The 16,326-nt window shown below is 41.5% G+C and overlaps 1 protein-coding gene across 1 annotated transcript in view; it reads left to right on the forward strand.

The window, feature by feature from the left end:
* The window catches only part of tmem132e (transmembrane protein 132E), a 204,008-nt gene that overhangs the window by 142,394 nt on the left and 45,288 nt on the right, over positions 1-16,326 (forward strand). Inside the window, exon 5 of the mRNA XM_034098851.2 lies at positions 7,556-7,761. Coding sequence (XP_033954742.1) covers positions 7,556-7,761 — 206 coding nt within the window. The remainder of the gene's footprint in view (positions 1-7,555; positions 7,762-16,326) is intronic.

Genomic DNA, 16,326 nt, shown 5'->3' on the forward strand with positions numbered 1-16,326 from the left:
GACCTTTTCTGTGCTTGCAGTTACCTTGTTACCGTGGCAACTAAAGTTCAAGTCCGGTATGAAGCAATATGAATATGAAGCTCTTGCAATATACTAATTTTTATAATAATAGTTATCACCGCAATAAACCGTATGTATCCATCCATCCATCTTCTCCCGCTTCTCCGTGGTCGGGTCGCGGGGGTAGCAGCTCCAGCAGAGAGCCCCAAACGTCCCTTTCCCCTCATCAACCAGCTCTGACTGGGGGGTCCCAAGGCGCTCCCAGGCCAGCGAAGAGATATAATCCCTCCACCTGGTCCTAGGTCTACCCCTTGGTCTCTTCCCAGCTGGACGTGCCTGGAACACCTCCCTAGGGAGGCGCCCAGGTGGCATCCTAACTAGGTGCCCGAACCACCTCAACTGGCTTTACATTTTTTTATTTAATATTCTGTTCTTGTACATATCATATTCCATTGAAATGTAAATAGACTTTTTGCACTACTTTTTCATTTGTATTTTTTATGATATATGTTGCTTTGTTGGAGGAGCTCAGGTCAGAAGAATGGCATTGCCATTTCTACACGGTAGCTTTGTGCATCTGACAAACACAACCTTTGAATGTGAAGCACGAGATATTTTTACCTCAAGACGTTTTCCTGCGAATAAATACGGTGGCCGACAACGGCAGACGTGCTTCAACAGCCCAAAACACGATGCAAATTTTAAAACACAAATGTGCCAAAACACATGCAAACGAAGAAACTAACTTATAAAACATCTAACAACTTCACGAAACATCATTGACTAAAAGCTCTGCATAAACAAAATGCTGCCAATACAAAACATTACTTGTTCGTCGCTTTCATCTAAAGCGACTTACATACTCAATACTGTGGACAATCCCCACAGGAGCAATTGGGACTCGAACTTGCTATCCCCTGATTCAAAGTTCAGCGCACTAAGTTCAGCGCACCACCCCCACTGAGCCACATTGCATAAAGCTTACGGAAACCGGGGGACTTTAAAAAGTGTCGCACACAATTGGGACCGGAGCGTTTGATGATTATTAATCATCATTAAAGTTGGCTACTGTTGGCAGAGTTAGTCTGACAACAGTTCTGCAATAACATGTGATCACATTGTTAAAGCCAAAACACGTCATCTCTTGGTAAGTTTCCAACAACAGATACAGGTGGCAAACTTTATCATCTCCGAATGTCACCAAGCGCTCGGGTCCCAGCTGTGAGCGTCACTTTTTAGTTTCCCCCGGCGTCCTTTGAGTTTCGAGCGTCTCCCAGCGTTTTGTTTGTCACTTCAAGAAGGTGAAGATGTTACTTCATTTACTTTCATGTGTTAGCACATTTGTGTTTCTATATTTGCATCGTTTCTGAAAGTGCAGCCGTTGCAGCGTGTTCTCCCCGGTCGGCCACCGTATTTAAGTACATAAAAGTCCAATATACTTTTAAGTGTAAGACATATATACTGCTCTGTCACACTCCACTGTACAAAAACCAACAAACAACTTTTAAATGGGAGGTTGCTTTGTTGTTGTTGTCACATCACTCATTCTGTGTTGATTTTATCGGCTTATTTGACTCAGACAGGTTTATTAATGAAATGATGAATAATGAATTAGAGCCTCAGTGTTTTATTTCTTTGTATGTGTGTTTTCCACCCTCTAAAAGACTAAAATGGGTTTTGATCAGTCACTCTCCGGTCCCTGGAGGCTCTCTGGCTCGTTGGTGTCTCTCTGTTGAAAGGGAACGACTGAGGAGAGCGTCAGCCTGTGAAGAAGTTGTGAAATGTCTTCAGGTGCTTTAGAGGAACTCTGACAAACCTGACAGAAGAACTGTCATGGGGTTATCTTGGCCGAGGTGTCGGCACACAATACTTTTGTTTGTATTAAATACAGTCAATCAGTTCCACCTTTACCAGCTTGACAAACACAGACTTTGAAATCTGCATAATGAGTACTTTTACTTTTGGTCAATTTAGATGCCAATACTTTTTATTTTTACTTGAGTAACATTTGGCTTGTACTTGTAACAGAGTATTTCTAATTTAACTTTGAAGTACAAGTTCTGAGTACTTCTTCCACCTTTACCAGCTTGATAAACACAGACTGTGAAATTGACCAATATGCATAATGAGTACTTTTGGTACATTACATATATTTACATTAGATGCCAATACTTTTGTATTTTTGAATACAGGACTTTTACTAACAGAGTATTCCTACACGTTGGTATTTCTAATTTAACTTTTAATTACAAGATCTGAGTACTTCTTCCACCTCATCATCATCATGTGTGTCTTCACCTTTATTTAACCCATAGCATCATGTGACCGCTTCTACACAGAGGTGGGAAGTAGTGGAGTACAAATACTGCGTTACTGTACTCAAGCAAATTTTTCTGGTATCAGTACTTTACTCCACTACTTATTTTTCTGACGACTTTTTACTTTTACTTCTTACATTTTGAACCCAAATACCTGTACTTTCTACTTCTTACATGTTGAACCCAAATACCTGTACTTTCTACTTCTTACATGTTGAAGTCAAATACCTGTACTTTCTACTTCTCACATGTTGAACTCAAATACCTGTACTTTCTACTTCTTACATTTTGAACTCAAATACCTGTACTTTCTACTTCTTACATGTTGAACACAAATACCTGTACTTTCTACTTCTTACATGTTGAACACAAATACCTGTACTTTCTACTTCTTACATGTTGAACTCAAATACCTGTACTTTCTACTTCTTACATGTTGAACACAAATACCTGTACTTTCTACTTCTTACATGTTGAACTCAAATACCTGTACTTTCTACTTCTCACATGTTGAACACAAATACCTGTACTTTCTACTTCTTACATGTTGAACACAAATACCTGTACTTTCTACTTCTTACATGTTGAACTCAAATACCTGTACTTTCTACTTCTTACATGTTGAACACAAATACCTGTACTTTCTACTTCTTACATGTTGAACTCAAATACCTGTACTTTCTACTTCTTACATGTTGAACACAAATACCTGTACTTTCTACTTCTTACATGTTGAACTCAAATACCTGTACTTTCTACTTCTTACATGTTGAACACAAATACCTGTACTTTCTACTTCTCACATGTTGAACTCAAATACCTGTACTTTCTACTTCTTACATGTTGAACCCAAATACCTGTACTTTCTACTTCTTACATGTTGAAGTCAAATACCTGTACTTTCTACTTCTCACATGTTGAACTCAAATACCTGTACTTTCTACTTCTTACATTTTGAACTCAAATACCTGTACTTTCTACTTCTTACATGTTGAACTCAAATACCTGTACTTTCTACTTCTCACATGTTGAACACAAATACCTGTACTTTCTACTTCTTACATGTTGAACACAAATACCTGTACTTTCTACTTCTTACATGTTGAACTCAAATACCTGTACTTTCTACTTCTTACATGTTGAACACAAATACCTGTACTTTCTACTTCTTACATGTTGAACTCAAATACCTGTACTTTCTACTTCTTACATGTTGAACACAAATACCTGTACTTTCTACTTCTTACATGTTGAACACAAATACCTGTACTTTCTACTTCTTACATGTTGAACTCAAATACCTGTACTTTCTACTTCTCACATGTTGAACACAAATACCTGTACTTTCTACTTCTTACATGTTGAACACAAATACCTGTACTTTATACTTCTCACATGTTGAACACAAATACCTGTACTTTCTACTTCTCTCATTTCCCAAACAGCTGGTTCCTTTAGTCTGAATGTGTGTTGGTGCGTGGTCATTATTCTTTAGAGTCACTGCGTGCCTATTGGTTGGAACACGTTCCGTGTATCCATCACTTCCTGGTCTTCTCTAAAGAAGAGGGACCAATGGAAACGTTGTCATGTTGCCGTTGTTCACCATGGAAACATTCATTAGCTAACAATGACATTATTGTTCTATTGATATAAAGGGAGGTCAGGTACTCTTTAAAGCAGCTGGTAGTTATGGGTACTTTTTACTGAAGTACACTTCAAAGCCTCTTTACTTTCACTTGAGTAAAGAAGTTTAGTCAGTACTTCTACTTTCACCAGAGTATTTTTAAACACGAGTATCTGTACTTCTACTTGAGTAAAGGACGTGTACTTTTGTCATCTCTGCTGCCACACAGCACAATGCGAGCAGCGCCCTCACTTGTCCCGATGATCTGTCTCCACCCAGGCAATTTGCTGCCACCAGGGAAGATGCCACAGCGCATTAGCAGCGGTGTGACGGCATGTGGCGGCTCAGTGTGTGAAAGCCGTCCTCAGAACGGCCCCGCGGGAACACTGAGACCCGCAGCCGCTAACAGCTTCTGACTCGCAATTAGCCAGCCAAGTTTATCAGCAGCAATAGCCGCATGAAGTGAAGCGGCTCCGCGGATAGGGCCGCTGTTCAGTGTGTGTGTGAGTCTGTTCAGTGTGTGTGTGTGTGTGAGTCTGTTCAGTGTGTGTGTGTGTGTGTGTGTGTGTGTGTGTGTGTGTGTGTGTGTGTGTGTGTGTGTGTGTGTGTGTGTGTGTGTGTGTGTGTGTGTGTGTGTGTGTGTGTGTGTGTGTGTGTGTGTGTGTGTGTGTGTGTGTGTGTGTGTGTGTGTGTGTGTGTGTGTGTGTGTGTGTGTGTGTGTGTGTGTGTGTGTGTGTGTGTGTGTGTGTGTGTTCAGGGGAGCAGGGAGTACATGTCAGGCAGATGTTCTCCACTCTGCATACAGCCAGACGTGCTGAGATTAATTAAGGTGGCCGAGGTCGTTGTGTTGAGTTACTCCGGCTTTAACACACACACACACACACACACACACACACACACACACACACACACACACACACACACACACACAGGGTTGGGAGGGTTACTTTAAAAATGTATTCCGTTACTATAACTAGTTAGATGTGAAAAACAGTAGCATCATTTAAGTAAGCCCCTTTGTATTATATTGTGTTCGGTGTTCTCTCCAGCGCATCTACCTATCCTTATTTCCAAATGTTTTGTAACATCGTCATCCTTGGTAATCCGACTACTTCCGTGTCTATGTATCTGTACGGGAACACCTGTAATCTCTCTGTATCCTGATCATCCTAAATGAAATGTAATGCGTTACTCCCCAAGCACGCACATGAGGTCAAACCCTGCACGATCGCATTAGCTGAAGCAGAGGGGAAAGACTGTCATCTTAAGAAGTTCATCCAGGGGTGGTGATGGGGGGGGGGGGGATCATATTACCCAGACCTCCTCCCAGTTTTGATGAATCTCCAGCTCGGAGAAAACCGGCCGCCCGACTTCCATTCTCCGCAGATTAGATCCTCTGATTACAATGCCAGCTCCCTCCCACCGCCCGATAAATCTCCCAGCCCGAAAGCAAAGCCCTCCAGTTCCAATGCAGTTAATAATTTAGCGTTAGAGGGGGACAAGTATTTATGATCATTCAAATGGAGCTGGATCTTTCTGACGAGGCGGGGGAAAGCTAAAGAATGGTTTAAAGTAACAAATGGCTGAGAATAAAATGTAGCACTGCCCGTAGATTGAATTCGAACTCACTCGCTCACAAATGATATTACATTAATGTCCTACCCGTGAACATGTGTATTAATGTGCCATGTATGTGTTATAAGCTAAGGCGCATGTGAAATGTCACACTGCTGTCGGCCTTCACATCACATGAGTAATGCCTAAAAGCTTTTGTTGGCATTAGGCGTCTGTGTAGTTGTGATTCTGAGAGGTGGAGGGTTAGACGTGAGGCGCATGCCGAATGCTCACTGTACATGCTTAGCAAACACTGGGTCACTCATACAGCAGGAGCACTCATTCGGCCGCAGAACAGATGCAAATGAGATGAGAGAACAGCCCGCAGTCGGTGAGCTCTGTGTACCGCAGTGTTTCTCAGCCTCTTTAATTCTGACCAAACACTGCAGCAGCTGATTTTCACTGACTTGCTCCATGTCTCTGGTTAACGCTGTAAAATCAGCTGCTGCAGTGTTTGGATAAAAAGCTGCAGTCGGTGGCACACGGCAGGGATTACAGGGTGTGCTAATTATTAACATACAGTGTAATTTAAAAGAGGACATTTCATGCTCATTGGTTCATATTTGTATTTAGTGTCTGCTCTGATTGGGTAGCTGGCCGGCTCTGTTGTGATTGGTCAACCGCTTAGAGATTTTCCGTTTCCTATGTTGTTAGGTTTATATATCGTGACGTCACTATATAACACTTGCACTTCTATTGGCTAGCGCTCCAACACATTGTACGTGATAGGCTAAGGGGCGGGACATCTCTAAGTGTTTGATTAATCACAAGAGAGCCAGCCAGCTAACCAATCAGAGCAGACTGGGCTCTGGTTTCAGACAGAGGGTGAAAAGAGGTGCTGCAGCATAGACAGTATGAGAAAAATAAAGAGCTTTTTGAACATTAAAGCATGGAGACACGTAGAGACACTACATACTGATATACACCTGAACATCAGCAGGAGAGGACTCTTTAAAGTAGAGACACTACATACTGATATACACCTGAACATCAGCAGGAGAGGACTCTTTAAAGTAGAGACACTACATACTGATATACACCTGAACATCAGCAGGAGAGGACTCTTTAAAGTAGAGACACTACATACTGATATACACCTGAACATCAGTAGGAGAGGACTCTTTAAAGTAGAGACACTACATACTGATATACACCTGAACATCAGCAGGAGAGGACTCTTTAAAGTAGAGACACTACATACTGATATACACCTGAACATCAGTAGGAGAGGACTCTTTAAAGTAGAGACACTATATACTGATATACACCTGAACATCAGCAGGAGAGGACTCTTTAAAGTAGAGACACTACATACTGATATACACCTGAACATCAGCAGGAGAGGACTCTTTAAAGTAGAGACACTACATACTGATATACACCTGAACATCAGCAGGAGAGGACTCTTTAAAGTAGAGACACTACATACTGATATACACCTGAACATCAGCAGGAGAGGACTCTTTAAAGTAGAGACACTACATACTGATATACACCTGAGCATCAGCAGGAGAGGACTCTTTAAAGTAGAGACACTACATACTGATATACACCTGAACATCAGCAGGAGAGGACTCTTTAAAGTAGAGGCACTACATACTGATATACACCTGAACATCAGCAGGAGAGGACTCTTTAAAGTAGAGACACTACACACTGATATACACCTGAACATCAGCAGGAGAGGACTCTTTATATGAACCAACAGATAAGTTGAGTGTTATGGAACTCTTCTTGAGTCAAAGACACTCTCCAAACCTGGCAGGTAAAGCAGTGAAACCTTCAATTCCCTTTTAATGTATTTGGGTGAACCTCTTCTGTAAGACAAAATGGAAGTATTGGCAGAGATGTTTTATGTGCCCTGAACTCTCACATCGCATTCAAATATCTGAGAGATCCTCGCTTTATATATCATCTCTCAGCACTCAGAGTCTGTGCCAGCGTCCGGGTCATTTCCATATAGATGGTCTCTGACTTCTCACCCTGATCTGCCCTTTAGGTGTCCATGAATTGCGACTATGTGTTCGTCAACGGGAAGGAGACGCGGGGGTCCATGAGCGCCAGAGTGATCTTCAGCTACGAGCACCTGAGCGCGCCGCTGGAGCTGACCGTCTGGGTGCCGAAACTCCCCCTGCAGGTGGAGCTGTCCGACAACAACCTGAGCTTCATCAGAGGCTGGAGGGTCCCCATCCTGCCCGACCGGAGGTGAGGGTCAATACAAACTGAGATAGTATAGCATGCATGCACTGTTGTTGAAAGAAATTCGAGTTTTTTGCAGATTTGTTGTCATTTTGTGTAGTTTTGGCCATTATTCCTGCTCAAAAATTTAAAGTAAATTTCAAAGAAATTATTGTTTTAAGTGGGAATAAAGTGTTAATTGGAGTTAATGCCGATTTAATTTCCTTTTCCTTAAATTAATGCATTTATAGCACTTTCAGACAGACTTACATTTTCTACCTAATCCGGGATGTCGTAGCCAAAATGCTTATTGTTCCTATCATTATCATTATTTGTTGACACCGCACGCATTTGTAATTGGTCACCTTCAGGAAGTATATTAATGGGTGTGGTTTAAGGCAGGGGTTCCCTAACGTTGCCATGCCAAGGACCCCCATATAGCATTATCCTCTGGCGGGGACCCCCCTGTTGCAATTTGTTTTTTTAAATGATGTGTACAAGTGCCTCCCGATGGAACATGCCACTACATTTGGGGCCTTCTGCCTGATCGAAGCTGTCACTCCGCTTTCTTTGCCTTCCAGTGCTTTGCAAAATAATATTTCCTCAACAAAGTTGTCTTCTGAAATAAATCTGATGTATGCAAGCAATTCTGCGACATTTGCTACATCCGTGCTCTCATCCAGCTGCAGAGCGAAATATTCACTACTGTTGCTCTCACTTGCTCTAAAAGCTGAGCAGATTTTCACTCTCAGTAGCGGAAGATCGATTCTGATCAAAGGACACAGAGTGATAGATATGCAGTTATTAATAACATCTAAAAAAAAAAATTAAACTTTAAAAAAAAAAAAATCCTGTTTCCCTCAAACTTTGAGTGACCCCCCCGGCGCCCCCCCGAGGGGTCGGCGCCCCCACTTTGAAAAACACTGGTTTAAGGTATTTAATCCACCTGTTGTTTGCTGGGCTTGTGTGGAAAGACAGAGAGTGAGCTGGATATGTGTATGTTGATCGTATTGTCCCACTTTAGTTATTGCTTATTTTACTTTCTTCATTAAACCTCGTTGAAGTTTAACTTCAGTACAGACAGACAGAGCCTCAGCGACATCATTCATTGGGAAGTTGACGCCGCAGCAGGGTTATTTCCTTGTCTGTGACGAAGTAGTTGTTGTGCTGTACACACTTAAGCCACCTGAGCATGTGTATGTGGTGGCTGCATGAAAGATACTTGATTGATGGATTAATCAAACGTTTTTCTAAGAACTGTAAAGTTATAACCCAAACTTTCTATTCATCAGAGCTGAAAAAGGGCTTTCCTTAACTTTGAACAACCGTAATAACTGTATTTGTATTTTTGAACAGATGTAGCGCCTATTTTCCAATTTGACTAGAAACAAAATCTGATCTAGGGAGTTGGTGTACCTCAAGTCCAAACTAAAAACAAACACGGCAGAAGTTTTGAGTTTAACCCCGGGTGAAACCAACTTTTAAACGCTGTAGATTTCATGTTGAAAGGTAGCATCATCTTTCTTAAATATACCCTGAGCCAGAGTGTGTTTCTTTCCTCGGACATTTCTGGACATAATTACCAGAGCACTCATTATCCAAAGAGCATGAACCCCCGCAGTCTCCAACATCAGAAACTAAAAGGCTTCCGGCCGCCTCTCTGTTTCCCTGGATTATATGCGAAGCTGCTTGTTTTCGTCCAATTAGACGCTCCGGCTCAGGTTCAGCAGCAACGAACACTACAAAATGAGGCTCTCGAGGGAAAATGGATCTATAGGCTAGTGATGTTTGTGTCATCTGAACCAATTTTGGACAACAAGTCCAAGAGACGGAAGTAATTTGACTTTGTGTTTGTGCAGAGAAAGGATGCATCTTGGTTGTGCTTTCAGAGGGATAATGATGTTCTTGACTAACAAGCAGGTCAGTCGGGTGTTTCTCAAAATGAACATGCCGGATTTTTTACTTTTACTTCCAGGATGACGTCACCCTGTTGAAGCAAGTCAGGATACTTTATTTATCCCTGGGGGAGCATTGGGTTGTTAACAGATGGTAACACTTTATATTAAGGTACACAATTAACCATCAGCTAGTTGTTAATTAACATGCATGTTAGCAGTATATATATATATACTTATTAATGCCTTATTCTACATGACCATATTCTACAAGTAATAAGCCATTAGTTGAGAGTTTTTCCTCAATAACCCTCTAAGTAGTGTGTATTTATTGCAAGTAAGGAAGTTGTTGTACATGACTTTGGGTCTTAATATGCTCAATATGGGCCTAATAAGGCAGCAGTGCCACAAGAATAGTAATGCTCCCATAATAACACAAATATGATCTATCAACTAATGGCTTATTACTTGTAGAATAGTTGATGGTTAATTTGTGTACCTTAATATAAAGTGTTACCTAAAATATCTATATATACTGTACATGAGAAATGAAAGAAGCATAGTGCAGAAAAGGATAAGATAAAATATAATATTTATACAAACATAAGTTAAAACATACATTACAATAATTGTTTTATGCAAAACTTAAACTAAACATTTGAATTAAAAGATAAAAGAAAATCAATATTTCTAATGAAAGTAAACATGTGCAATAAAAAAAGGAAAAGAATAACTGGAATAACAATATTAATTAAAAGGTAATAAGTAAGTAATAAGAGGCTAATGTTAATACGTGCAACAACAATTTCAAATCAAATAATATAAAGCACAAATGCAAGAAGGAAATATAAAAACGTGCACATTGCGTATTATAGAGCAATTATACATATGTTAAAATGTGTATTTTACAATAGATGCAGTGTTTTAATAGAGATATTAGGCGCGTTCACACCGACTCCGGGGACTTCGGGTGGCAGTATACTCCGTGAAGTGGTTTGCGGCCTGCCAGTAAACCCAAAGCAGAAGAAGAAGAAGAAGAAGAAGTGTCAGCGGCTTCATTTGACTTAGGCCCATTCCCAAACCGCACCCTACCCCTACACCCTACACCCTACACCCTACCCCTACACCCTACACCCTACCCCTAACCCTACACCCTACCCCTCCGTTTGCGTGTTCACGCCCTATGGTCCACGCGGAGGGTCCGCCATATTAAGGGCTGTTCCAAAGCAACGAGTGTGGAGGGGGAGGGGGCTATCAAGCCCTCAAACAGCGAGTCTGCAGCGGTGCTGACTTGAGACCGGTCTCTCCCTGACCGGAGTCACGCTGTGTGTGTCCGTCGGGAAACACGCTGTGTACAAGTAGTTCCAGCAAACATCCACTGATAGACTGCGATGTTAACGACCTCATGATGACCTCATATGTTTTTAACTTAGGATCGTACCTGTGTTTAGTCTAGAAAAAGGTAAATGTGTGCATTTTATTATAAAGTTGTGTATATTTACAGACCGTTGCAAAAACTAAGAAGCTTATAAACATCAGGTTTAAAACTAAAAGAGCTTTGAAACACAATGAAAGATGTTTGGAGTTTTATTTTAGTTATTAATTTAAACTTTTTGTCTAAGAGATGCTGATTTGAAACCGTTGTTACATACAGTTACGGCACTTCCTGTTTCTGCCGGAGAGGGGAGGCCGTCCCAAAGCTGGCTGCTGCTCCCTCCATCTGACAGGAGGAGCCTCGTTGAGCTGCGAGTGTGGCTACAGACGGAGTTCACTCCATCACGGAGGGGTAGGGTGGAGGGAGTGGTTTGGGATTGGGCCCAATCCTCCCTCAGGGAACTAAAGAGTTCTCATGAACTAAGTTCTGAGGAACCTTTGTGGGAAAAGCACTGCGGTGTGAAAGCGCCTATTAATGCAGAATTACACATTTAGAGTGTTTTAGCTTCTGATTTTCGAAGTCCATCTTCAATCTATTGACGCGTAGTACATTCAAGTATTATTTTAAATGATCACACATATTCACATTCTGAAACGCTCCCCACTGTAAAGACTCTCGTCCTGCATGTCAATATTAAACCGTCAAAGCTTCTGTCGATGGACGGAATCCAGCAGGCGATACAAAATTAATGAGCTGTTCGAAATAACCTTTTAGATGTATGGCGGGGAAAAAATTGCACCAGAGGGAGATTAGGGTTTTCGGAGCGGAGACCCTCGATGAAAGATGTGTTTTCAGGTTAGAGGACCCTCATTAAAATATCCCAGCATTCCTGTCGTGCGTGCAGCGGTAACAAACAGGCCCTCAGCCCTTCGTTTAGGAGATGCTTAATGGGCGCATTAACACTCTGCGGCTGGCTGCTGGAGTACATCGCACCACAACCAAATCCATTCCTACCCCACCTGAATACAAACGGCGTGTTTAAGGAGAAGAAATAAGATGTATCAAACGACCCAGAGTGCTTTGCAAACATCTCGCATAGCGTCATTTCTCAAAAGGGCTGTAATGTGCTATAGGTGGTGTTTTATTATGTAAAATGCCACTTTAGTACCGTTCATTCATTTATTTAACATCAAAAAGGCGCAGGATTTTAAATTAGCAGAAGAGAAATCATATAGATATATAGATAGATTTTGAATAGTGTTTGCCATTTGTCCATACTAACCAGGCCCAGTGTCCACATAAGGAATAACTCTTCTATAACGATGTTTCTCCGTAATTCAACACCCCTTAATATCGATAGTTGGTGATTCCAACGTTGATGTATCGCTGCAAATCTTCCAAACTATTTCCCAGGCATATAACTTGTGTTGTGCCCCCCGTGAAAACAATAATCAAACAGCCCTTGTGTGCTATTTTAGCTTTCTGTGATTGCCACTCAGCCCGGCCCGAGAATTCATTTCACCGCAGGTCGTTTTTTTTGTTCCATGCTGTCATTTGGATTTGCTGAGAGGATGCAATTTCCTTTTACTTTTCCCTGTAGTTCTTTGCAGCATTAGGTAACTGCAGACAAAGGCAGATTCTAGTATTCTCACTGGTGCCTCATGCAGACGTTTGAAGCTGCTGATACTGGCGAGACCTTTCCAAAAGAACTCACCGTATTCCAGGCGGGGGTGTCGGATATATCTTTGGATGTATGAGATATAGCATGTTGTATTCTTATGTTGCCTGATCCGTACTATGCTAATATCAGTATCACAGCACGCTGGTATTCACTTGGTGCTATTTGAACATGAACAATGTATTTTAGAGTCCTAACAACCTTTGATTGTTAAGTCTTAGTGTGGCTTATGCTGTTTACTTCACAGGAAATCAATTCCTCCTCATGTGTGCACCTCTTGATTGATTCAGTTGCATTTATTTTATTTTTAAAAGAGCCCAAAATCTAATTTCAGGGTATTCTTCTTGTCAAAGTGTCGATGCTGAATCAACATCAAAATAGTCTGGAAAAGTAATGAATAGCTCACGAAAAACCCATAGATTCACCATGTTTACCACATGATGAATGCACATATATGCATGTGTGGTTTTCAGATATTTACACTTATCTTATGCAAGATATCACATTTGGAAACACTATTTCTTATGCAGATAACACAATTCCAGCCAAGGTAAAATGACTTGTTCTTCAGTCATGTGAACGATATGACTGCTTCATATGGCCTTCGTCAGTAGGTTTAGTTTGCCAGGTGCCATCGACATGTAGAAATCCCATGGTTCTGAAGCCGTAAAGCTGGAATATCAAAGCCTTTTTCATTAGCTTTGTCCATCAGGCTTCTACGTTCTGGGGTTTTCTATCCATCTGTCTATTCGCTCTCATTAACGTGATATTTCGGGAATTCGTTGAGGGAACAGAAACTTCCACTTGGACATAATGATGGACTGATTAGACTTTCATGCCAAAGTGTATGACCATATCTTCCCAAAAAGGTCTAATGGGATGAAATTACAATATTTCTGGTTTCCGAGGCAGCAATTGCAGTTTGGACATTTCACTTCTCTGGAACAGATATCCTACATGTAAGGTCACTCAGGAGTTTAAAGGCCCGGACACACCGAGCCGATTTCGGCCGTCGATAGATGTCTGGACGTCGATGAGCGTCCTGTCGCCCTACTCAGATTGGTGTGTCACACACCGTCGTGTCTTTTCGGCCGTGCCGACACCTTCTGTGTCTGTCGGCAAAATAAATCACTCCGATTGGCTGTTCAGCTTAGCGAATCAGTGCATGAGAAGCGAAACGGAAGTGAAGAAGGCACACGCAGACGGCTATTATTTTTCATTTTCCCAGTACCGCACTAAACATGTTTTCGATTATAAGTCGCTATGTGAAACAGTCTGTGATGGATGAGAGTGAAAATGGAACGCATGCTATTTGTTGTTTGTATATATCACGCAGTCTGTTCTTCTTCTCTCGGTTATCACGCAGTCTGTCTTCCGGTTGTTGCCTCTTTTGAATGACGAATACACACTACCGCCGCCTGCTGGTAAGGAGAGTTATTGCCACTCACGCATGCGCAGTTCGTACGTGCTTCTTGGCCGTCGGCTGAAGTCTTTGTGGTGTGTTCCAGTGCGACACATGGCCAAGACGCAGAGACGCAACAGTCGGGTCCGTCGGGACGTGTTCTTTGGAGTCAGTTTGGTGTGTCAGGGCCTTAAGAGGCTGAACATGGCATCACAACTTCCCAGTTTAGAGGCGGTTTACCTTCCTTTCCTCCAGCAGAGGATACGGCGTCATGGGAAGCATTTTTTAAGATCTGACTAAAAGTAAAACATGTTTTAAGATCCAACATTTCTCAAAATAAAATCACTTTTGGTCAGATGTTAAAAAAGGATTCTCATGTTTTATCATCATGTAAGTAGAGTAATATTTGTGTATATCAATTTGACACAGCTTATTTTTTGTATTGTATAATAATTCTCATGTTACATTTTTGTATTATTGTTTTACACATTCAAAATAAATCAAATCAAATGTAGCCCTCGACCTCTTCCGTACTTCCGCCTCTCTTCCTGTCAGCTATCATATTCAAAAAGTCCCCAATACCTCCAAAAACAACATTTATTTTCTGAGATAAATATTAGACCTGACATGCAACATTTCATGTGTTTCGCATGCATAGTTTCCCCCTTAATCACCCTTATAGAATCATGCTAACTTGTTACCTTTAGCTATACAGGTAGTTGTATTGGTGTTTCTTATTTTGACTTGTTTAGGACTAAAGCCCAACGTCTCGAAAACACGACTGTACTTGATTTTAAGACTTGAGACTTTGTGACTTGAAAAACAACAACCTGGACATGTGCCAATAACAAAACAACACCACTGCCAAGCAGACTGGCAAGCTATAGGCTCCTGAACCGAGAGCAGCAAGATTTACGAGAAATCATCTTAATGCTGACGAACGAGGGCTCTTAGAAAAGCCCTGGCAGGGAAAGCAGGATCCATCTGTCTTGACCTTGCTCTCGTTTGGTTACAGTCATTATGAAGTGCTTTGATAATGAATTAGATGATGTTTGCACAGAGCACTGTAAATGATACCTCAACGGAAGCTCTCCCAAGCAACGTATTCTAGCTCGTTAATCATCTCAAACATTCCAGCGCCCCCAAATCAGGTGTTTATCTGCGTCAGACTTTGCGAAAGCTGCTTCGTTTTGCCTGAGTTATTGTCTTTTCATTAACTTCTCTCTATCCTCCCATCTCGTGCTTATTCACTCCTTCGACTCTCCTTTAGACGACCTTCGACACTCCCCCCCCCCCCCCCCCCTTTCCGTTGCAGTCTTTCCATCCTACGTTCCTTCTCTTAACGTGACACATCCTGAGCTTTGCTTCACGGAGAGGTCTCCTGCAGTGGGCCTTAGCTGCAGAATTGCTCACTGGCTGCATTATCCAGCAACATGCTCTAAAAACAGAAAGAAAGTGTAATCGGGCGGGCAGCCTCGGGTGCACCGGAGCCTCGGCTTGTTCGCGTGTATCAGAGACTCTAATAAGAACAGACATTCTTCTTCTGGGGGAGAGGAAAATATCAACCTTATTTCCAGGTACTGAGTCAGGAAGGTAAAGTTTGTTGTGGAAGTCCCGACAGAGACGGAGAGTCTGACTGTCTCATTGGGTTTTACACCGCCGTTAACTGAATGAGTAACGAGGTCTGCGGTGGAGTTAACTCACTTACTAAAGTACAACTGCAGCTACATGACCCTAACCCACACTGTCAGCCCCCCCCCCACACACAGAGTCCGAACGCCAGGGAGCTCGTACATATCTCTGGGGAAAATGTTTCTCTTAGGTTAGTTTCAGGCGTCTGAGTTTAATTTGTACAGAAGACGATGAGAGACACATGTGATTTGTGTCTTTGGATCCGACCAAAAGCGATTTTTCTTTATTGAGATCCGAGAAAAAAAAGAGATTCAAATCTGAATTCTTATTTTTATCTCAGAATTCCTTGAAATAATTATTCTGGAGTTAATTAATTATCTGGAAAACAAATTCTGTATGCCTTCAATTAGTTTTAGGTGTTTAAGTTCGATTCGTACGGAAGAGAATTAGGGTTAGGGTTTGTGAATTAAATTGTTTTTTAATTCAGATTTTTCTCCCAGAGTTTAAATCTTTCTTGAATTATGAGTTTAATCCCAGAATGTTCCCTTTTTTTTTCTTGGATTTACCTCAGATTTCTGACTTTGACTAATAATTCGTATTTTTCGCAGAA

The sequence above is a fragment of the Pseudochaenichthys georgianus genome, chromosome 14 (assembly GCF_902827115.2).
Source record: "Pseudochaenichthys georgianus chromosome 14, fPseGeo1.2, whole genome shotgun sequence".
In the NCBI taxonomy this organism is placed as follows: domain Eukaryota; kingdom Metazoa; phylum Chordata; class Actinopteri; order Perciformes; family Channichthyidae; genus Pseudochaenichthys; species Pseudochaenichthys georgianus.